This window comes from Microtus oregoni, unplaced genomic scaffold, assembly GCF_018167655.1.
Source record: "Microtus oregoni isolate MIOR12 unplaced genomic scaffold, Mior012 000042F_ref0000377, whole genome shotgun sequence".
NCBI lineage: Eukaryota > Metazoa > Chordata > Mammalia > Rodentia > Cricetidae > Microtus > Microtus oregoni.
Genome location: NW_024543209.1, coordinates 7,908,951 through 7,933,071, shown reverse-complemented (window position 1 = coordinate 7,933,071; position 24,121 = coordinate 7,908,951). Strand labels below are relative to the sequence as shown.

At 39.8% G+C, this 24,121-nt stretch overlaps 1 protein-coding gene across 1 annotated transcript in view; it reads right to left on the bottom strand.

The window, feature by feature from the left end:
- The window catches only part of LOC121433951, a 280,105-nt gene that overhangs the window by 132,491 nt on the left and 123,493 nt on the right, over positions 1–24,121 (bottom strand). Inside the window, exon 12 of the mRNA XM_041632632.1 lies at positions 6,230–6,324. Within this exon, the coding sequence (XP_041488566.1) occupies positions 6,230–6,324 (95 nt within the window). The remainder of the gene's footprint in view (positions 1–6,229; positions 6,325–24,121) is intronic.

The window sequence follows — 24,121 nt, the reverse complement described above, 5'->3', positions numbered from 1 at the left end:
CAGTGGCCTTAAAACCCTTTGTCTTCCTCTACCGGCTTTCGGTTGTCATTTGTTAGGGACCGGTTTCTTGAAATTCCTTGATCTCAGCTGATCTAAGTGTCAGCATAGCTCAAGAGTTTATTTTGCAATTGCAGAGTTCGACTTGGGGTTGGCAGGTTGCAGAGACCAGGAAAACCGTGGAAACCCAGGTGGAGTCAATGTGTCATCAAATCCCCAGTGAACCCAACAGGGCTTATTCCTTTTATATGGAACTGATTGGTTTGATTAGTTTAAGAACAAAATCCAGTTATGACAGCATGAATGTGAAATACTTTTTATTGTGGTCCTTTTTATCTTCCTTAGCCTTTAGAGCTCTTAAAACAACAAAAATATTTCTGATCAGATTATTCACACTGGTGTTCTTAATTACCCCATTCCTGAGGAAATTGAAGAGTGTCAAAATTCTTGAGAAAACTATGAGACTTTTGAATTGTCCCATATGTCTTTGTAGCCATTTAAATTATAAGTTGATCCCACTTCTTTATGAGTTTCTTGTTTTATTATATCTTCCCAGATAGAAAGTTGAAACGGGGCAAGGAGAGATGATGCAGTGGTTAAGAGCACTGACTGTTCTTCCAGAGGACCTGGATTTGATTCCCAGCACCCACATGACAACTCACAAGCATCCATGACCCTAGTCCTAAGGTATCCCAGGGTCGCAGGCATGCACATAGAGCAAAGACATACATGCAGGAGAGACTCTGATATATAAAATTAATAAGTAAAAATAAAAAAAAGCTAAAATGGATGACAAGATCTAGTCTCTTAATTCGGCTTACACACTCACCAGTTTTATCTACAAAATAATGCAAGTGTTTTATGCTAGAGAACCATTGCATTGCTTTCTACTTGGTTAACCGATGGATATCTGTCCTGTTTTTTAAATTAATCTTCTGATAAACATAGGATTCAGTGTATCCCATTGGTTCTTTCACAGAACCTATCCCAGCAATAAGAACACACTAGATCCTCAAGAAACGGTTATTAGGTCATTTACTCATATTACATCCAGCAACACGAACAAGCCTCCTGCTTTTACGTCATAAAGAAAGATATGAATACATTCCAAAGCTCAAAAATTTCCCGAGCCCTTTATATTTTCTTTTAAAAATAAATATTTAAATCTATACACTAAAAATACTGCACACTGATTTTTGAAAAATACGAAATCATGGAAACTCATTCATGCCCAAAGCAATAAGCGCCCCCTCCGCAAACAACACAAAGAGTTTTATTCTTAGAAAATGTAAACACATGTAGAGGAAGCGCAGCTGAGAACCTGGGTCTGTACGCAAGTGCCGTGGCCTCTAATCCTCTCAGGCGTCCTCTAAGCATGACTTTTGATGTTCACTCTATAGAAGATAAGGCTTCAACTACAGTAGTGTCAGCTCTTAAGAGACAGTGGGGGTTCTCCGGTCCATTCCAGATTTAAGTCCTGTCTGGCCTGTGAAGTAGAGGAACATTGTCCTTACAGACTGGAAACCTGGGGTGGGTTTTCCTAAAGTAGTCCCTTAGAAGCATTTCTAGCTGTACTTCAGAAAAGAAACCAGTCCGCAATCTGTTCTAGAATGCCACAGTATAGATATCTTATGTGTGGCTGTTCATATCCAGACACGCTACAGAAATTAAAAGCAAATATTTGAAGATAGATTTATAAAACTCCAATTCTGATTTTACCTCGATAGACTAAATATTTGGTTGATGAGGCTTGCTCTTTAGAGCCAGCCTTGGTTAGGAAGGGCTGAGAGACCACTCTCTCATCTGTAGCATAAAGTGAGGGACAGACGTCTTGAGAGGTTTGGGAAAGTTAAATGTATAATACTATGGCTACAGTAAGATCAAAGCAGACTAGAGAAGATACACATACATGTCCACTCGATGCTTACTGAGTACAGAGGGGCAAGGCCTATGAAGAGAAGGCTTTTAGTAGAGATACTATTTGTCTTACACAGATCAGATCCAGTTTAATTAAAGGCAACTCAGACTTCTGCATAATTATATGTATATGAATTTTTTTGTAAGCATAAATCATAGAGGTAACTATGCATACATAAAGTAATAAATATATTTTAAATATTATATATTACACTGTATATTTATATCTTAGGTGCTGTATCATATATTTTATTATGTATAATATAATATGTATAATTTTTATTTATGTAATTCTTCTTAGAAATAAGGCAGTAGTCCTCAAGTGTCTTCCTTTTTTATTTCATTTCATTTTGAATTATGTCTAAATGTGTGTGTCTGCGTGTGAGCATGAGTAAACTTGAGTGCAGATGTCCACGGAGAAGAGGTTTGCCGGATCCCTGGAGCTGGAATCACAGGCAGTTGTAAGCCACCTGATACAGGTGCTAGGAATGGAACTTCAATCTTTTGCAAGAGCAGTATGCACTTTTTACCCTTGAGCCATCCCTTCAGCCCCTCCGGTGTTTTAGAATATTAATGTAAACAGAATCTGCACGTATGATATGTGGCATAAGTGATCAGGTGGGTGTTTAGCCCCCTTTCTGGTGCATTTATCATAGGAGTTCAAGAAGCTAAAAGTCAGGCAAAATCTACGCTCCAAGATCATCTAAGCTCTGAACTCTGTGTCTATTTGTTAAGTCCATAAAAAACAAAATGCAAAGTTCCTGTATTCCTGTATTCTTGTTCAGATGTTTTTGCCCCTTGATCATAGTTCTTTCCCTAAACCCCTTGGCTTAAAGACAAGGATGAGATCATAGGGATTCCACTGGAAAGAGAGCTGGTATTTGAAAGGCCAGGGACAGGGTAGAGGAGAGCAGCCTTGCTATGTCGGCCCAGTGAAGCTCCACTGTGCAGAAGTCCAGCTTTCCTGACCCATTGCAGGGACTTTGAGCATGGTCTGTCAGGAAGAGTGCTCACCTGCCAGATGAGGAGCACAGGGATTGTTCTCATCAAAGGAGGTGGCCTCTGAAAGCAGAAATGGGGTCTGAAGGCTGAATCCTGAGGATTACTATGCTTTTGAACTGCCCTGGAAGGATCAGAGGAGAGCTGGGGAAACTTCAGTGTCAGCCAGAGCAGTTTTTTTTTTTTTTTTTTTTTTTTTTTAAGACAGCAGGAGAGGAAGATTTGACACTAAGAGGCCTGAGTTAATAAGATCATAGAATTGCAAGCCATGGATAACAACAAATGCCAGGTGCACACAGGAATCAAAGCAAATTAACATGACATGCCGTTGTTTCTGTCCTTGTTGCTATTACCACCACCACGCACACACACACACACACACACACACACACACACACACATATATATATATATAACATAGATTCAAATTCTCAGCCTAAATCTTAAAACCACGTAGCTTCTCCTTTTCAAATCCATACCCGTGTCAGTCAAATTCAGATGGTTCTCTGGTCTTTGCTATTTGAAGAACCAATACTGGCCTTCCCAAGGTGAGCCTTATCTGCTACAGTCACCAATTATAATTCCAGATACTATATGAAGATGCAGGCCACAGGCCTATGTAGGAGTTTGGTGTGTCCGACTAACAGTTCATTGTGAAGAGGGTGTTGTGTCTCTGCCTAGGAACTGAGATATCCGTCCTTGCTTCCAACACTCAGCAGCTTGCCACTTGAGCATGTTTCAAAATCCGTCTTCATACAGCTCTGTGATGGCTGAGGGTATTCCCATCATGCCCGGGGTCTAATTCAGTGTTTAGACAATAGTACATAACCCCCAGGAAAGAACTTACTGTCCCAAACAACTGACAGTTATGAAATATAGTATCGAAAGTAAAATGATGATAGCCATAGTACCACAATGGTATAATCACAACTGCTTGAGAGGTTGAGGCAGGAGGATTGTAAATTTGAAGGCTGTCTTGGTAACTTAGGAAGGACTTGTTCAGAAACAAAGTATGAGAAAGGATTGGAGGTAGAGCCGAGTAGCACAGGGCTGAACAGCACAATGCTGATCTGCTGGGAGCAAGGTCCTAGCCTTGCTTCCTACTACCAAAGGAACAAGGAGGGAGGGAGAGACAGGAAAGAGAAAAGGAAAGGAAGGAAGAAATAAAGGAAAGAAGGGAAGAAGGAAGGAGGGAGAGAAGGAAGTGAGGGGGGAGAGACGAAGGGAGGGAGGAAGCAAAGAAGGAAGGAAGGAAGGAAGGAAGGGAAGGAAGGAAGGAACTGCTTAATTAAATATGCAAACTCAGAAAACACAGAAAAATTTTGGAGTTTTTATAGTGAATATATTTGTGTCCATCTTTTCTACTTTCTCCCAATTGTGAAGTTTACTGTTAGCACTAAGTATGAGAACCTTAGGAAAGGTGTTAAAAGGTTGATGTCAGACCCATGGTGTCCCAGCAAGTCAGAGACATCCCCCCCCAACAACTGTCCCTCATTAAAATCAATCAAAGCTGGGGAGCAGAAAATATGTATCTAATTAAAAGGAGAAAGGGATACACATCGCTTTTCCTAAGCATCGTCGGCTCAATATTGAATCAATACAAACAGGTTCTAGAGCCAGGCAGTCCGGCTTCAGAGCCCAGTTTCAGTCCGTCTTGTTGCGTTCATGTCATTCTGGCTCATTCCCTTCTGTGATGTTTCATTTTCTCACTTCTAGAGCAGGAATCATGATGAGGATGGATCTCCAGGTTTGTCATTATGTGCGTGAGAACTGAAAACCTTTACTGGCGTCTAGCAATGGCAGCAGATTACTTCCGTCTTTGATCTCTCAGCCACCCATCCCTGACAACATAGGCCACAGCAGAAAAACTACCACCATTTTAAATATTGAAATTGACCATATGGATATTAAAATCTGCCACCTGTATGGCCAAATGGTGACCTGCTATTTATAGATGAAAGAAATCAAATGTGACATTCAAACTAGTCTTTAGAAAAGGCCGCAAAATTGTTTCAATAGAACTATCACTTAACCTTATCTTTTAAACATTTTTTTTTTGTTTAGTATTACTGTGTTTGTGTGTGTGGTTGGCGGGATAATGTATGCTGTGGTGCGTGTGTGGAAGTCTGAGCACATCTTTGTGAAGTCAGCTCTTTCTTTCTAACTCTATGTGGGCTCTGGAGATTAGATCTAGGACACCAGGCTTGCATGGCCAGGAGTTTTGGCCACTGGACCACCTCACTGGCCCCTCCATCATGCTGCTATTAATGGGGCGAACATATTCAAAGATATGCACTGCAGGTAATTTCAACATTGTGTGAACTATATCTGTGCTGTCCTTCCTCCAACTAAGATGGCCACGTCATCGCCAATAATCAGCTCTTATAGTGTGACCATTAGACATTTGGCCCACTGTGGATGGGAAGCCCCCGTCATGCACAGATTTAATTAGATACAAAGTAGAGAATCACGGTAATTAAGATAATTCAGAACAGTTTTAGACAAATGACAAGACAAGGAAGGAATCTTTTTATTTGAATTTCCTCCTGCCCTCCCCTCACCTCATTCCTCCCCCCACCGTCTCTCTCTATTTTTCTGCCATATTCTCCCCAGACTGACTTTAGACTAGTGATCTTCCATACTCTGCCTCCTGAGTCCTGAGATTACAGGCATAGGTCACCATGTCCAGCGACTTTAACTTTCTCACCAAACTTGCTGAATTATGGCCTAAACCACACAGTCTATGTAAAAATAAATTTTTGGCATTTTAGCCTAAAAACTAGATTCCTAACACCAGTAAAGATATCTTGGTCAATATTTTGGAAACCCAGGGTACCTAATTTAAATTAGTTTATTGAGTTGTTGGGCCTTTTATTTTGTGGTTGTTTAGGTCTGAGAGGATAGCACAATGATAGGTTAGCACGTATTTGATCCCGTGTTCCATATGGCTCCGGCACTGCATACAATAAACAAATTAATAAAATATGAGCTAGCCTTATACACACACTTCCCGGCAGCACATGCCAAGTAAGTCCCTGAAACACCACACATCAACACATTTCCTAATTGTCTTCTCAAGACGGAATGTCACCCAGACAGAATAACTTAAACTAGACTTCCCAATACTTAGAGAAGTCTGAATCGGATGTAATAAAAATTTATTGGCTCTGTAGATTCATCAGACTTTAGCCACGTTAGCATGCCCTGTACTTCAAAACCTGCTTTGAAGAAACAAATTACTTTCGACCTGGAAATACATTTTGAGGAATCAGAGCTAATAACCAGTGGTTGCTGTTTTCATGGTCTCTGCTAGCACACGTCTTCTTACCTTAGCATGTAAGTCATGGATTTCTTTGAAGAGGCTGAGATGGCAGTCCCTAGGGCAGGGATCAGTTTTATTAGAAATGTCCCCTAGAGTTAAAAACAAAAAAGTGGGAAAAATATATTATAGAGATTTTCACTTCAGAGGTGATGTAATCTCACACCACCAAGAGCTTATATAAAGCCTGATACGTTGGAACTAAAAGAGACCTTTCAAAGGAGGCGCCATGCAAATCCATATCCCTGGCTTCAAGTCAGTTGCTATATGAACTTAAAGTAGGGCTGACTCATAAGAAACACAACGTGAGTTGACCTTACAAGTACAGATGTCTCCGAGCTGCTTCCCTACCTTCGTCAGGGGAGGATTCTCCATCCTCAGGTTCATCCCTGGGACGGCATTTCTAAATCATTTTCTCTACCCTCTTCTCGGTGCTCTACCAGGAAATGCTGCACCCAGGCATCTTCCCTAATGCACTTTTCTCACATCCTAAATGGCTCACTCAGTGTGATGGGTTCTGAGCCTCCATAGTATTGATAGATTGGACTGATAAGGCTTTACAGCGGGGCTGTCTTAAGCTTTGTTAGTGGCATCCCTGACTTCTACTCACTGGATTCTAGAAATGTCCTCTATGTTCTCATCCCATCCCCTTCCACTGTGACAACCAGGAGCAACCCCAGACATTGCCAAACACCTCCTGAGGGACAAAGTATGGCCAGTCAAGAACACTGTTCTACACTACAAAGCCCTTATAAACAATGTGTTTAGTTTATCTTTGTTTTGCTAATAGTGTCTAGCAACGATTAACTTCGGGTGCTTTCTCAGCAGATCTTTTAAAGCTAAAAACAAGTAATTATCAATAAATAATAAAACTATCCCCAAAGCAAGTGTTAACTACAATGTTCTATCATCCATGACATCTACTTCAGCAAACCCCTGTGCCAATGAGGATCTTATAACAAATATCCTACTCTAGAAGCTTCTAGAGCTTGGAGAACCTTGGAACAGCAATAGCTTTGTGGAGGTTGATAGTTCAATAAGTAATAGTGTGATCCACAAGAAGACGGGATTAAGGCTCAAGCCTTGATTCTCACCCTACCCTTTACCTACAAGAGTTGAATTCTGCCATCACCTGCCATTTGGGGTTGCTCTCACCAGTGTTTTAAAATATGGAATCAATAGTGTCAAATTTCTAGGACATGGCTACATACTTTGGGAACCTTTTATCCTTCAGGGGCAATCCAACCAGGCTCACGTGCCTGTTCGTGGTTCCTTATGGGGAAGATTGTTTCACTACATTTTTGACCCCACCCTGGTAGATTACGCCCAGCTATATACATACCCAGAAAAAGTGAGATCTACTAGGTACCCTTTCTAGATACTGACATTCTAAATACTGAGATAAGATCACATAAACCCTTGGACAAGTTTCTTTACTGGAATTCTAAAAACAAGTTTCTTAGCAGCAAAGTTAATATGGTCAAAATCAAGTTACAGAGTGAAGAGAAGAGAAAGATGTGGGAAACAACATGTTTATTAGTTTTAGGTATTACTATTCTAAAATTTATGACTTGCATTCTCACCATATAGTTTGCACAGGAAACATTTAATAGAAGACATTTTGCTTTTTTGTTTTTTTTTTTAGTGTTTTTAAGAACCCCATTTGAATTGTGTTGGTTACTATTGCTCGCACACACACACACCAAACTTTTAAACTATTATCATTATACAATTCTACAGATTTGACAGATCTGACAGATTCAGAAATTGAAATTTAGATTAAATACTTTCCTTTGAATCAAAAGCAAATTAGTCAAAACTCTAAAATTTCATCTCAATTCTATTTAATCTCAAAGCCCACATATTAAATCCCTCTGTTATATCTTACTCGAGAACCCACGCTGTGTTTTCTACTTACATATAACTTTGTAAAATACTGGACATGTTATTTTTTTGCTGCTGGAACAAATTACTGCAAATTTGTGGCTTAAAATGACACCCACATATTAAATCACATTTTTGTGTGTGTGTGTGTGTGTGTGTGTGTGTGTGTGTGTGTGTGGCTTGGATGTCTGGGCACAGCCTGGCTCTGTAGTTTTGCCCCTGAAAGCCTCACAAGACTAAGATCAATGCAGCAGCAAGGGCTGTAGTTCTATAGGGACCCCTTGTAGGTTTGCTGGTGTGAACAGAATCCACCGTGTCTCACACATTCCAGGTGCTTCTTTCTACTTTTAAGTCAATAGCATCAAGATACATCATTTTCCCCCAAGTTTTATCTTATTTGTGTGTGTGCCTGTCCATGTACATAAATGAAAATACCAACCGAGGCCAAAAGAGGGCATCTGATCCTGTAGAAATGGAGATACAGGGGGTTGTGAGCAGCTGGCATGGGTGCCAGCAACCAAACCCTAGACCTCTGAAAGAGCAGCGAGTGGTCCTAATGCCTGACCCATCAATGAAGACTTAAGTCATGTTTTTCTCTTGCTTTGAATCTCTGACTGTTTTGCTATCAACAGTCTAAGATAGCTTTCTACTTTTTTTTAGGTTAGGTTCACCCTGAGAACCTCTCTTCTAACTTAAGTTGTAAAGTATAGATGCAGGACATCTTTTGGACAAATAAAAAACAAAAAACAAAAAATCACACACATGCAAAACCATAAAAACAAAATTGGAAACCATTATATACAAGAAAAAACAGTAAAATACACACTACACACACACACACACACACACTTAGACACAGACACCCCAAATAAAGTGATATAAGGCAAAAAGTTTACGAAAATACCTTCGAGTTCATTTTGTGTTAATCATCTACTGCTAGGTACTGGGCCTGCGCTTAAATGTGATTTATAGCCAGGCAGTGGTGGCGTACAACTTTGATTCCAGCACTTAGGAGGCAGAGGCAGGTGGATCTCAGTGAATTTGAGGCCAGCCTGGTCTACAAAGTGAGTTCCAGGAAAGCCAGAGCTGTTACACAGAGAAATCCTGTCTCAAAAAAAAAAAAAAAAAAACCAAAGATGTGGTTTATATACTCAGTAATATTCCATACATAAAGATAGGATGCACAACGATGGCATTAAGAAACATCTCCATCTACAGAAGAACGTAAACTACAGGATACAGCAATAATAATGAAATACTTTGGCCATGTTATAATGAATTACAGCAAATATTTGAAGATAACACTGCTTGGAGGAGTATATGGAATAAGGTGAAGAAGAAGGCCTCCCCAAAACGCTGGCTAGAGAGCATAAAAGAAGACTGAAATTTTGGGTATGATAATAACACACATTTCTAGGACTGCCCAGGATAGGAACGACCGGAGAACTGCCATAAATGGGCTGCCCATGCATGCTTAAGCATCACCAGGGAATAAGTGATGATAATGAACTTTCCATTAGGGAAAACTAGTTTTGATTTTGAAGTAAAATCAGCTGGAGATAGTTTCTGCATTCGAGATGGGGGCTTGTGTCCATTTTCCCCACTCAGCACTGGGACCCTGTCCGAGTACAAGTCTTCTTCAAGCTTCTACAATCTCTGTGTGCTCATATACACGTAGGTCAGTTCTGTTCATGTCTGGAAGAATTCTTTCCTTGCTGTTCTCAGTCCCCTCTTGTAAACAGAGACTAAACTTTCATTTCCTGGCTGAACAGACCTGAATAATCACATAGAATCTTTATTGGTTACAACATTGTTTGGCCAATGACTCAGGCACATTTCTAGCTACCTCTTACATTTAAATCAACCCATTTCTAGTGGTCTATGTATTGCTACGTGGCCATGGCATTACCTCATTTTCTACATGTCTTCTTTCCTCAGTGGCTGGCTGGCATCTGCCTGACTCTGCCTACTCTCTTTCTATATCTCTTTTTGTATTTCCTTCCTGACTTTACTCTGCTAAGCCATTGGCCGAAACAGCTTTATTCATCAACCAATAAAAGCAACACATATACGGAAGGACATCCCACTTCACTCTCTGGCACTTATAGATCTTTCTACCTCTTCTTCCAGCGTTCCCTGAACTGTGTAGGGAGGAGATGAAGCTATGCCATTTTGGGTTGATTCTATCTATCCCATCCACATTCTCAGCCCACCCAAATTTGTACTAACTTTAATTAACCCTTCAACTTGTATTGCCCAAATATTCTCGGGAGTTTGGTTTTCCACTAGAGCACGGTGAGGAGGATTTAGACTCTTCGGGAAAGCTGTCTCTCCATCTCCCAGGAGCCAACAACTGACAATCACTCCATGGCTACAGTTGTGACTGGAATTTATTCTGATGTGGACTTGAATGGGTTTTATGCATGCCACCCCAAGCTCTGTGACTTCGTGTCCTTCATTTTGTTGATAGCACTGTTTCCTTTCTAGAATATGGGGGTTTTTCCTGCTACTTACTGCCAGGATTTTCACTTCATCCTAGATGTCCGGCATGGCAGCCATGATGTTATCGATAAATGACTCCATTTTGTACTTCTGGCTTTCAGTTTAACTGAGGATGTTCAATATTGTGAATGATTTTTTTAAATATTAGAATTTTTAATTACTATTTTTAAAATAGTTTTTTTATTATCAACTCTTTGATAACTTCATATACTATCTTTTATTATCTTCCCTTCCTCACCCCTTCACCCAACTCCTCCTAGATTCAACCCATCTCCCCCAGTTTCTAAAAGAACACAGAGTACAATTCATATACTATTAAAGCACATTTTTCTTCCATTGTACTGTTCTTTTCCTCCTATGTCTCTACCATACACAGATACAGCTGTGCATTGTCACCTGAAGGGTTCTCCCAGTCTCTAGCTTTTTTCCCCACTTTCTCTTTTTTACATTATAGACTGGTTGATCTCTATTGCTCTGGCTCCAAGTTCACAATCTCTTCTTTTTGCCATTCTAATGGACTGTTAAACTTATCTAATAAATTTCTTATTGAAGCCTTAGATTTTCAGTTTTGTGTTTGGTTATCTGGCTGTTTGTTGTTATTTTTTTGTTTTTATGACTTCCTTTCTATGACAAAATACCTTAATTATTCATTTGTAAAGAACAAATTTCCCTTTGCTTTTTCCTTAATTTTTTGAATATATTTATATTGACTTCTTAAATAATATTCTCTAACAAATTTAATAACAGAACCATATTGGAGTTATATTTATTACATTTTCCATTCTCATAAGTATAGTTTATAATTTCCTATTTCCTAGCATGTCTGTTAACTACAGTTCTCTTTAGAGATAGTGCACAAGATTCTGGACTCTGTGAAGGCTTTAAGGACTCTCCATAAAGGCTTTATTATTTTTTATAACAAGCAGCTTATTTACTTTCCTCCATGTTTAAACTTTTTTCTGCCTTCAATTTATAGTTTATTGTTGTTGTCTGTGAAAAATCCACAAGGTTACTCAGCACTGCCTAATTTGGCTGTAATGTATCTCAAAGGAAAACTTGTGTGCTAATGATCTGCAACGATGGTTCTCAACTTGAGGGTTGTGACACCTTTGCAGTGGGGGGGGGGGGGGAATGACCCTTCACAGGGGTCACATATCAGATATCCTACATAGCACATATTTATATTATTGTTTATAATAGTAGCAAAATTATAGTTATGAAGTAGCAACATTTTTTTTCCTTTTGCAGTTCTACTTATTCACTCATTCAATCATTCATTTATTTTACCCCCCAGCCACAATTTCTCCTCCCTCCTCTCTTCCAAGTCTTCCCCAGACACTCCTCTGTTCCCATCCCCCCCCTCCCCCAAATCCACACCTCTTCAGTTTCTATTCAGGAAAGAACAGGTTTCCCATCGATTTCAACAAAACACAACATATCAAGTTGCAGTAAGGCTGAGAACTTCCTCATGTATTAAGGTAGGGCAAGGTGACCCAGTATGAGCAATAGGGTCCCAAATGCCAGAAAAAGAGTTGGAGACAGCCCTTGTTCCCAATGTTAGGAGACCCACAAGAGGACCAAGCTACACAACTGTAACATATAGAAGGATCTGGAGTGAACATTGGGATACAAGTCCTATGATGTCACAGTACCTTGTTAGACACTGCACAGGCCCCAGCAGGGCTTTGTCAGTGACTGATATTAATGTGTCTAATGATAATGACTGCCCCACATTGGGCTGTCATTTGTTGGAGATCAGCTTCAACACAAACACCAGTTACCAGAGTAGGGGCATAGGGATCAGAAAAATAGTAAAGAGAATGAAGATGCAAGTGAAAATAATAAAACAGAAGCATAAGATAGTATCAGGAGGGAGTTTCAGTGAATACTGAAATTGCCTGAGTTCAATTTCCCATACACATTTATACCCCAATACATTGGAGGGGGGGAGGGAGAAAAAGGCAACAAAATACTTCTTTAACATGATACAAAGGACAACTCCAAACAGTTAATTGCTTCAACACTTTGATCCATCAAGCCATTAATCCATTCATTAGCATTCTATTTATTAGGCAATGACCCACTCCAGACCAAGTATCCTGAAAGCAGCCACTCCCAAGGTCAAACCTCTTAATTCAAAAGAAGGAGCAGGCGGGTAAGCTTGCAATCTTGACCATTTATCAGGGTGAAGTGCATCTACCTGTATAGGCCATCTTAATGTCAAAAGAACCAAGCAACCACATCCTGGGTCAGGATGTGTAGCCCTGGTTGCTGTTAACAATTTTGAGCAACCTCAAAGTTTCTGACCTTCAGATAAGGTGAATATGGGCTCACATTTTTGGGCCTCTACACTCTAGAGTGGGAAGTTTCCACAGATCATTTTCAAATGGTCTGCCCAGGTAGTTATCCCTCTCCATACCCTACCCTCTTCCCTGTTCTCCCATCTCCCACCACAATTTAGCTCTGCCTGTTCCATTAACCCCGTTAGTCTTTTAAACTACTGTGTTCAGATACCTCATCCTGTAAACCCCTCCAACTACGTCTCTTACCTAACTACTGTCCTTTTTAGGTATTCCAGGAGAAATACACATATCACAAAATTCAAATATAATGTTCAAAAACAGAGAAAACACTCATGCTTTGCCTTACACTGTGGGTTACCACACACAGAATTGTGGTTTCCAGCTCCATCAATTTATGTGCAAATTTCATAGATTTGCTTTGCTTAGACAGCTAATAATATCCTATTGTTGCAACAGCACCATGTTTTTGTTAGACATTCATTGCTAGATGAACATCTAGGCTATTTCCAGGTCCTAGGAATCGTGCAAAGAGTGGCAATGAGCATGGACGATTCTCTATATGTATGCGCGGTTGCTCATCCATGTCATTGCCTATAATTCCAAGACTGCTTCTTTCCACAGCACACTCCCTAATCAGACCTCTGATAAGGTTCCACAGCTATCTCAGGAATGAAGTTTTGTTCTACCTGCAAAGAAAGGGATAATTGAATAAACCGGGACAAAGGAGGAAAATATGGCCTCAGTTGCTATTTTTGTCAGACCTCAATGATGTGGTTCACCTCAGGCAAATAACAAAAGTGTTATGGTTGGGGGTCATCACGACATGAGGAACAGTATTAAAGGGCTGCCACTTTAGAAAGGTTGAGAGCACTGGTCTATAGGCATGTTTAAAACAATCTAGGGCTGATTTGGAGTAATCTTTCCAGGAGGAGGCCTTTATTCATAACATGAAAACTTTGGGTGCCTTGCCTTGAAATGGCTCTTCAATTCACAATGATTTATTAGCATAACTTCCACTGTGCTTGACCTCCCCCTGTTACCGCCTAGTATTTCTGCTGTTCTATTTCAGGTCCACGATAGCTGCAGGAAGCGGCGGGTCAGCAACACAGAAGTCTAAGTTAGTTTGAGTCTGACTGTGTTCTGTTCAACTCTCCTCCCCAGGCAGGGAAGGCCTTCATATCGGTACCTCCCTGCTACCAGCTCTGATCTGTAGGTCCCCAGTTTTGTCAGCTGCTCCGAAAGACGAGCTCTGTGTCTCAGCTCAGGGGAGCACGACTCCTGTAATGGCACGTGGTGTTTCACAGCTGGAATGCCGTGTCAGCTTAGAGGGACACAGATCACCTGTGAGGACTCAGACACAATGCCTCTGCTCACGGGAGTCAAGGTCATGTTTCTTGATCCTAGCACCCCTGGCAGTAGCTTCAGTTTTTCTCTCTAGTTTGATGGTGAATTTTATTAGAAGACCTAGTACAGTTCCAGCTACCGGGTGATAATTAAAACCAGAAATGGAAAAATTGTTTAATATCTTAATTAAAAGATTGAAATGAATACATGTCCTTCTCTGAGCTACCTATGGTCCATTTTATGTGTTAATAATACAAATTTAGGTTAATTATTTTGCAAGTCCCCTTTCTTTTATGGAACAGCATTCAACTTAATGATCACACCCTCTTATGTTGAGAAAAAAAAAGATAAAATGTTTACAAGTAACATTAACCCGCAGATGCCTTTAGAGTATGTCAGCTGGTGTCACCCAGACAAAATAAATGGAACAGTCATATTTTTAATAATACATGAGGAACACAAGGAAAACACTTGTCAAGATTGTATAATATCACAGTACCCTCTCTGTATATAAATGCATATGTTTATGAAAGTGCATTTTCTCCCTGTATGCTAATCTTTTTACTTGGCATGTTTTTTAATGGTTTTTCCAAATGACCTTTGCAAAATTAATCAAGGATCTGACACTGTCCTTTGGAGAAATACAAAGAAAGAATGCTGCTCATAATAACTTTTGCATGAAAAACAGCCAGCGAATGACAAAGCAGAGAAAACATTAATACTGGAGAAAATAAATAAATATATAAAAAGAAACCTTGAGAGGGAAGCCCACTGAAAAATGCTCATTTCTTGTCAGAAACATTTTTATGGGTCTCTGAAATTCCATTTCCCCTTTATTTTCTACCCTATTGTTTTTATTGCTTGAAATCCGATAGATTTTTCAAAACAATTCACTAAGTAAAGCCCACCACGGTTTCTCAAGCTCTCTAACGCCAAGAAGCATCTCAAATTAAAGATTAATAAAACATACACAAAGTGTGTGTAAAATATAAATACAAAGGGAAAAAGGCCTGCGATTAGACAAGATGGAGATCTAAGCAGAAATTAAATTTGGATGTATTACATTTCCTATTCTTTTCTTAGAGAAAATTACAGCTGAAGTGAGGCGTTTTTCCCCCTGTAATTTAAACGTGAAGCTGCCAGATGTGTGTCCCATGCTTCAAGAGAGAGGCTTTGCATTATTTAGCATATTAAGAATCACAGAATTTTAAAAAGGGCTCCTTTATTGCCTGGAGGTTCCAATTAAGTAAACCTTAGCCTGGTACATTTAAAACTTGAAGTACATGAGGTCTGCCGCCGTTTCCTTCCACAGTCAGGTCCCATCTAGATAATAAATAAGGCAAATCTTTAAGATGACATAATTTTTCTTTAGCTTGAGGAATTAAACCTATCGATTATTTTAAGAAGTTTTTAATAGAGGTCAGCAATCTAGAAGACAACTGAAGGCTCAAAATACTTTTTTTAACCATAGCAACTTGAGCCTCGTATTTATGCCAAGGGACGCATGCTTGTTTCCTAAAGGCCAATCTGCCCCATCGAGCCTATTTCTTCTTCCCCACTCATTCTGTGTTCTCTGTGCCCCTGCCCCAGTTCTACTCCTGTGAGATAAGGCAATCACAAGAATCAATAAGGTCACTGTTTTGCATCACTACTAAGATTTGGGGTTTGTGTAAATGTCTGTCTGTCCATCTGTCATGACCTGTGTGATCCTGCAGCGTGAATTAGTTGCCCCTCCAGCAGTTCATGAAAGGAGTTTTGACGGTGAGGCTAAAATCCAGAATGAGATGGAGGTTCTGGAGGCACACAACATTCATAAATCATAGCCTTAAATACAGCCATTTTTGCCATTTTAGAAAATGTCAAAGGTGTCAACTCTGCCCAAATATACCGCTTAACAGTGAGGATTTTAGTAAATTGACTTGAAATGCATTCAGCTAACTGACAGTCGGAAGCACATAATCTAGTTCACAGGACAAATGAACAGTTTAAAGGCCAGAAATAAACAGCAAACTACAAATTCTTAGCAGCGTGTTACAATGGCCATGGCAGCCAGCCACAGGCCAAAATCCTGATACTAATGTGTTTACTGGCTTCAAAAATAGTGGCTCCAAATTTTAGAAAAGTGCTGGTCAAGTCAACAAATGGCTTAACCGGATTCAAAACTGCCGTCAAACATCTAACTGAAAATTGGCACAGCAAATAAATTAGGGTTTCTATAAAGACAAGGAAGAGTTGACAGCACTCTGTGCTGGTAGCGTGATTTGACCCAATAAATGGTAGCTGCAAGGAGACTTCCCATATAAGCACGGCAGCAGGTGGCACAGTGCTAAGAAACAAACAACTTTCTTGTCTTTCAGGAGGAAAATAGGGTTAAGAGTTGGAGCGGGACAGGTGGCTCAGCAGTTAAGAGATGCTGCTCTTGCAGAGAACCCAAGTTCCCAGTATGCAACCAACTGTAATTCCAGTTCCAAGGGATCTAATGCCCTCTTCTGGTCTCTGCTAATAGCCATACACTTGGGTGGGCACACACTCCTGCAACACACACCAACACACACACACAAGCACACACCAAATCTTTAAAAACTAAATTAAATTAAAAAAATTATGGTGGACTGAGTGTTTAAACCTATGTTAGTCTCCCTAACACCCAAAGTGATTAGTAACGGATGGGCTGTATCTAATGTGAAAAGGTCTAATGATTTAATATTCAAAAAATACTTTAATGTAACCGGAAGAAAGACTACAAAGAAGTCACCTTAAATTCAACCTGTCTCAATCAACAAGCTCACATTTTCCCACATAGGTGGGCACACAAAGCACACTTGAGTGACATTTATGAACATCTGCAGCCAGTCAGGTAAGAAGAACATATATCTATAAAATAGATTTCAGTTTGTAAAGATATTTGCACATATTCTTTATTTAATTCAAGTTGCTCATAAACTTTATGGCCAGCAGAGAAAGTCTACAACACATTACAAATATTTGAGTCATTTTCATTCTTAAGATTATAAAATATTCATGCACAATACGTTATCTGTGAAACTACTATCATAATGAAGAAATGTATATACTTTCTTATTCTTTTAAAGAATATCCTTCAAACATTTCCCAATGTTGCCATACATAAGAAGATTCTAACCCTTTATGAAAATTACCTTTTTTTTCTCTCCTTTAGTCTTAAAAATAATAAACTCTCCATTTTACATACAATAAAAGAATCCAAAAATTTTAATACACACTTGTGAGCTTTTCCTGGTTATCATCATTAATACTTCCCGTGGAATTAGCACATTCAAAACAGTTTGGGATAGAATTATCTTACCTCCTTAAGTTACTGGTGACACTGGAAAACTAGAAAGATTAATCGATAAAGTTGTAGACTGACAGCCCAGTTTAGCAAGGTGTTTACCTAGCATTACAGAAGTCTACCGGAATAACAACGAGGTGGATTCCTGAGCACCTGCCAACACTCAACCTCCTGTGACCAATAGATGAACTTGTATGAGCACAACAAATTTGATTCAGAAATCAAAACAAAAAGAAGAAAAAGTGCTAGGCAATCATCAGTTAAACGACACTCTTAGAAGTAATCTGTAGACCAAAGAGAAAGTCTTCAAGAGTACTTGCCTGCTTCTTTACTCAAGAGAAGTTGCTCTGAGTCCTGGGCAAGGACGTCCCAGAATTGAAGATGGAAGTCACAAAATAATCCCACACCAGTTCAGAATTTTGAATTATAAAAGGGTTATTTATTTAAGGGAAAAACTTACAGATCACGGCCCTAAATAACAGTCCTCTGCACAAACAGAAACAGAGTCCAGCAGCTGGAAGCAAGAGAGCAGGCACACACTTCACAACTGCTGTTAGAGGACCAGAGATCATGTGCAAGTGGGCTGGTATCTTAATGGCTATTGGCTGGAGGAGCAGGATGTGTTCCCACAGCACAGACTCCTGACTGACACTTTCTTTCCTGCTTCCTGAGGCATTTCTCTCGCTGAAAGACAACACATGTCCAAGTGGCACCAACATAAAGGACCCCACTACAAGTGTCTGACAGGTAGCTCTTAGAAATGAGACCAGAGAAAACTTCTACAACCATACACACCAGGTGGCTCACCTATAGAAGCTCTTCCTTCTCTTTGCCATCCTCAGAAATTCCCCAGTAGGACACCAAGAAGCAACAATTGAATCATGAAGATTGCAATAATTCAGTATCTTTCAAATTCTAATTGCAATTTTCTCAGCCACAAAATCTTATGTGACAATTGCCATTGAATCTTATGTGATAATGGAGAAAAACCACTCAGATCAATGGAAAATGAAAGGGTTGGAAATGTCACTAAAATATCTACCCTTGACATTAAAACATAAAGAGAATGGAGGTGGAGGGGAAGGAACCATGAGGTACCTGGAAGGAATAAAGAAAAATGGAAGAGTCTCAGACATTAGCATATGTAGAATGCACTAGACTTTCCCTTATGGGTTTCAGAAACTATATCTGATGATCAGAACAAGATTTATAATACCACATGTTACTCAAGAAAATGATTATTTTAAAGAAATGAAGACTAAAAGGCCTAGAATGGAAGCAAGGCGTGTCCAACTGATTCAACATGGTAAAACACAGATATTCAAAACTGATATCACACGTGTACACTCCATGTAGATGATGGTGACAGTAAATGACCTATTGGGTGATTTAGTCATTGCACAATCATCATAAAATATACTTGCATAAATTAAGTTGACATTGCATATATTAAGGAGTGAAATCTTGTGGGACCACTGCCCAAGACAGACAAGTAGATAAATACAAAGTTAATTATCGTCTTCTTCATGTCTCCCAGTTCCCTCCATCTTTCATTCATCTTTTTTGGAAGAACAGAGCTGGCCAAAGGAGATGCTACCTTCTGTGGGCTACAACAAGAGCCTGAACTAAGAGCTTCCGTGAAACAAATCATAGCTACTGCAAGGTCCATTGGACTGGCAGCCACTTTGTCATGTCTCAGAGGCAGATCCTCATCAGCCAGTCTTGGTTTGGCTCATCATGACTCATAGGTCAGCAAAAGTAGACTGAAAGTATATTTTATCCATACAGCTCCTTATTTCAACTTTTGTCTGTGTTCAGCTATCAGCACTCCTGGGAACCTCAGATTAAATAGTGGGGACAGAGATGAGTGAGTCCCATCAAAGCACCACGATAACTCTCCCTGCCTACACCGCTGCTCCTGAGGCTATTTCAAAGTGTTCTCATTTTCTTATACTGATAGGTCCATCTCAGTGGCTCGTGTTCAGCCAAGAACCACAGCCTAGTGATCTATTGCCTTTATCTACTTGTATGTTACTGCTTTAGACATTCGTGTGATTCTGAAGCACAGACTAAATGAGAGAAATTGACAGAAGACAAATGAGAGTATGTCTTTATGAATGATTATTGAATATATATTAATGTATATGTATATATACAACATGCTTGTATAGTGAGCACACTCATCTGAAAAGATTGAGGAATATATATATATATATATATATATATATATATATATATATTACATATCTATAAAATAGAATCAGAGAGTGGAACAGGAAAAGTGAAATATTGTCCCTTAATTAAAGAGTGCTCTTAGACAAATACATATCCTGGAAAAATGTTTCCAAATATTTAAAAATGTACCACGTAACAAACCTTCGTAAGTGACCAGCACTAAAAGCAATACACTCTCCCTCACTGCCCAGATGTGTCGGGGGCTCAACCATCTTGGGCCATGCAAACACACTCTACCATTCCCACAATGACAAAATTGTCTAGCAGTCCATCTCTCAGAACATAATCTTGTTGTTAAATGATGCATGCCTGTACTTTCAAAACTGAGTTCCTCTGTCATTCCTGAAACACAGATGATCTGGAGTTTGGGGATGGACTATGGCCATGCCCGAAAAAGGAATGTGAATGTAGTGTGGTTGACAATCCAGCCCTCAGCCCTGGTGTTCCTTTGCCGGACTGTTTGATCAACAGGGAGGATGCATGAGGCCACACAAAACACTGAGCATAGAAACAGGTCTGAAATGTCAAGCTGTGTTACGCGGTGACTCTAACCCCCACTCTGTAATTAAAAACACACACCCCATGTCTTAAAGTAGGGGAACAGACGTCAATCTGCATCTCTTCCTCCGACCTTGGTTTTCATAATTTGCATGTGACACATCTGTTTTTATTGCCACTTCTACTTTTCAGATGAAACAAGGGGAGGAAGAAGGGGTCCTACGGTAGCTCCCCTACAAAGTTTCGACTCCTTGAACAGCAGCAGATCTGTGGGCACTGCTCACAGGAAAGAATACAGCGCAGTCTAACCTGCTGGAAACGTTTTAAGGCCTTCCCATCTCTCTGTCCCTCACATCTTTTTGACACGCCCTCTTCCCTCTGCTCTTAGGATTAACGACTTCTCCACTTCCTTTACATCAGTGGGAACACTTCCTGTATGGGTGTCAGGATCCCTGGAAGGGTCAGGGGATGCCCTGCAGAGGAAATGACAAACTGGGAAATGTGAAAGAGCAATTCCTTCCACATGTTCCCTCCTTCCAGGAGCAGTGAGAGGCTGTCAGCTAGCACCACTGTGGGCCCAGGCAGGGCTCAGCACCTCAGTCCTGTCAAAACCAATCTACGGACCTGCGGGACCTGCGGGCCCTGCGGGTCGGCTTCAAGCATTCTCAGCACCTGCAGGTTTCAGACACGGCTTGGAGAGGGAAGTGGATCACACGTGAAAGGCTGTGAGGGATGGTGAAGAGCTGCAGAAAATAAGCTCAAGATGAAAACAAATTACCATGATTTTTTTTCATTTTTGTTTTTTACACAATCCACTAATGGTAGGAGAGCTACATCAGCTCCAACTGAGAAGAATTTGCTCAACTAAGTTTGTTTAGGGAGTTTCACGTTACAGCTACCACCAGAAGGCTTGTTCTGTTTGCAAAGAAACCTAAACAGTGCCAACATCAATGCTTAAAGGAAAGCAAGAAGAGGGGAATGAAATAGGCAAGAGGGTATGGGGATAGGAAGAAGAAATTATCAATTGCTGCTTATAAAAAGGGGGATCTAAATTAAAGAATTTTGAAGCTTTTCTGTGACTTATAATATTTCGTGCATTTCCATATCTTAAGAAGAGACATTTTAAAATGCAGGTAATTAGCTCTTTATGCAGATTAATCACTTTGAAACATACTGTGGTTCCCTGAGGCTCAGTTTTGTACTCAGACGAAGGATTTGAATCCATGGATGCTATCTGAAGACAAAATAATACTCCAGACCAAATGCCGTGGAGTCTAGCATTTACTTCAAAGTTTCAACAAATGGGATTTCTAAGTAGTCATTCAAAAATACTTCCCATTATGGCTATCCCATGTAGAAGTGCTCTTTCTTTGGAAGCTCTCTGCAGTGGTGATGGTTGTCTGTAATCTGGAACTATCTCAGACCGTGTGTCCCTAAGCTCAGCTCCAACTGTCACCAGCAAAATCCTGTGGACTGTTTTCAAGTTTAAGATTCATGATTTCAGGATTCTTCCACAGCAATGGGGTAACAATTGACAAATTATTGTTTGTGTGTGTATATGCACGTATATGTATATACATATATATACGTGTATATACACACACAAACAATAATTTGTATATATACAATAATTTGTATATATATATATATATATATACAGAGAGAGAGGAAGGAGAGAGAGCGAGGGAGGGAGGAAGATTAATATATAAGCATTATATATGCACATCTACATCATATACACATATATGATACAGATAACTAATATCTTCAAGAAATTCTAGGAGACTGAGACAAGAGGATTGTTAATTCAAGGCCAGCACAAACCATATAGTGAGACTATAAATTGAAGAAACAATAATAACAATAATAAACAATAACTGTGTCTTATCTAAGCTCAGTACCAATTGTGAACTGGAACTTTCACAATGTAACATGGAGATCTATTTGAAACCAGCTACGGAAACTTGACCCCAACACTCAAAAGCTAACGCTTGTCACAGGGAAGACAGCTAACCCTGGTAACTCTCCTGACCTGTTAGCTCTTGCTTCCTGAGCATGCAGATAAAGGATGTTCCTCTCAATGTGCTTCTGCTTCTCCCACTGTTAGTGCTTTGAGCTGTTTGTCCTCTCACTGTTTTCTGTTGGACAGACAACTGGGCACAGTCCTCCCACAGAGCTACCTAGAAAGGCCCTGAAATAAGAAAAAGGAAGAAAAGAAAGAAGAAAGCAAAGGAAGCAAAGGAAAAATACAGTTTTTAAATGAAAGAATAAACGTATAAATGATTGATTTTTAAGGTTCTAGTATTATAATAAACCACCGACAAAGAAATTGAAGAAAATAACTTCAAAAATAAGTGTCAAGTCTTTCTTCAGGGCTTAAGACCAAAAAAGGAGTAAGTCATTGGGATTAAACAGGAATCTTGAGGATTTCTGTACTCATTAGAAATGACAAAGTATTTTAGCAGCCATTTAAAGAAGTTGGTCAGGTGATTTTTGACCAGCATGCAAAGGCAACTCAACCTTATAAGAAGTCTGTCTGCAAAGGATATTAGAAGTTGACTTTCCTGTGCAAAGAACACCCCTCCCCCCGCCAAGTTGATCTCAACTATGTACCTAATTCAAAAACCAAACTTCAAATGAATCATCCATCTAAACTTTCAGAAGAAAACAGAAAGTTTTCTGAACGGAAGCAAGGCAGAGTTTGAAGACATGACACGAAAAGCTTAATCGACTTTGCCTGACGGACAGGACTTAATCAAAATCCAGGAGGCTCATTTTATGAAAGACGGGACAAAAAAAGCAGCAAGGTCAAAAGGCAGGTGAGGAGAAAATATTTGCAGCGAGCATATTCCTGAAAGGACTTGTCAGAAAAACTCGGCATTAAGAAAACTAAAAGCACAATTAAAAACTGTCAATGAGTTACAGAGGTGGGACACCACTGGGATAGTCTTTGCCTAGCAAACACAATGCCTTCAATTCAACCCAAGGTACCATTTAAACCAGGCATGGGTGCATGCTTGTAAGCCTTGTGCTCCAAAGGGGAAGCAGGAAAATCAGAAGGTGAAGGTCATCTTCAACTGCATAGTGAGTTCAAGATCAGCCTGGCCAGCTTCACCATACACTGTTTCAAAACAAACAAACAAACAAGCAAATAAAAGACGGGAGAAATGGTAACTGCTCCATGGGACACTAATATGTGGACACAATTTACGGCTTCACTAAGTCTGTTAAACTGTTGCTGTAGGAAATGTTTGCTTGGTACTACTCAATTTTTATATGAGTTAATGCTCACTAGGGCTGTTTTTGACTGTGGCAACCCCTCCTATTCCAGCCAGGTTAGGTGGTCTGTTTTTAAATAGAAAGCCTACATACTATCACACACTTGTCATGTACAGTGTGGGGTACACCATGCAAGATAACTACTCCAGGATTGATGCTAGGGTTATGCACTGAGAAATCCAGCTCAAGTTAATATCCTTTAGAAAGTGAATTTAAGAGACCTAGAGTCTGGCAGTGTCTCCTTGTGACCATGTGGCTGACTAAAGCTCTTGCTACATGCTGTTGTCCACTGTCAGGTAAGAGAACCATGCTGTCCATCACTAGTCTGGGAAAATAGCAACTCAATACTGGATAGAAAATTTCTACTGACCACTTAATGTTTCTCTATCACTGTAAAATGAAAAAATCCTAATTCTGGTCTTCTGATGTCATAGACTCTATTATAATCAACAAAGGGTTCTTTGTTTTCTCTTCTAGGTGATGTGGTTTATAGGAATTGATAGGGAAGTGTTAGGAGGGGGAGAAAGATAGATG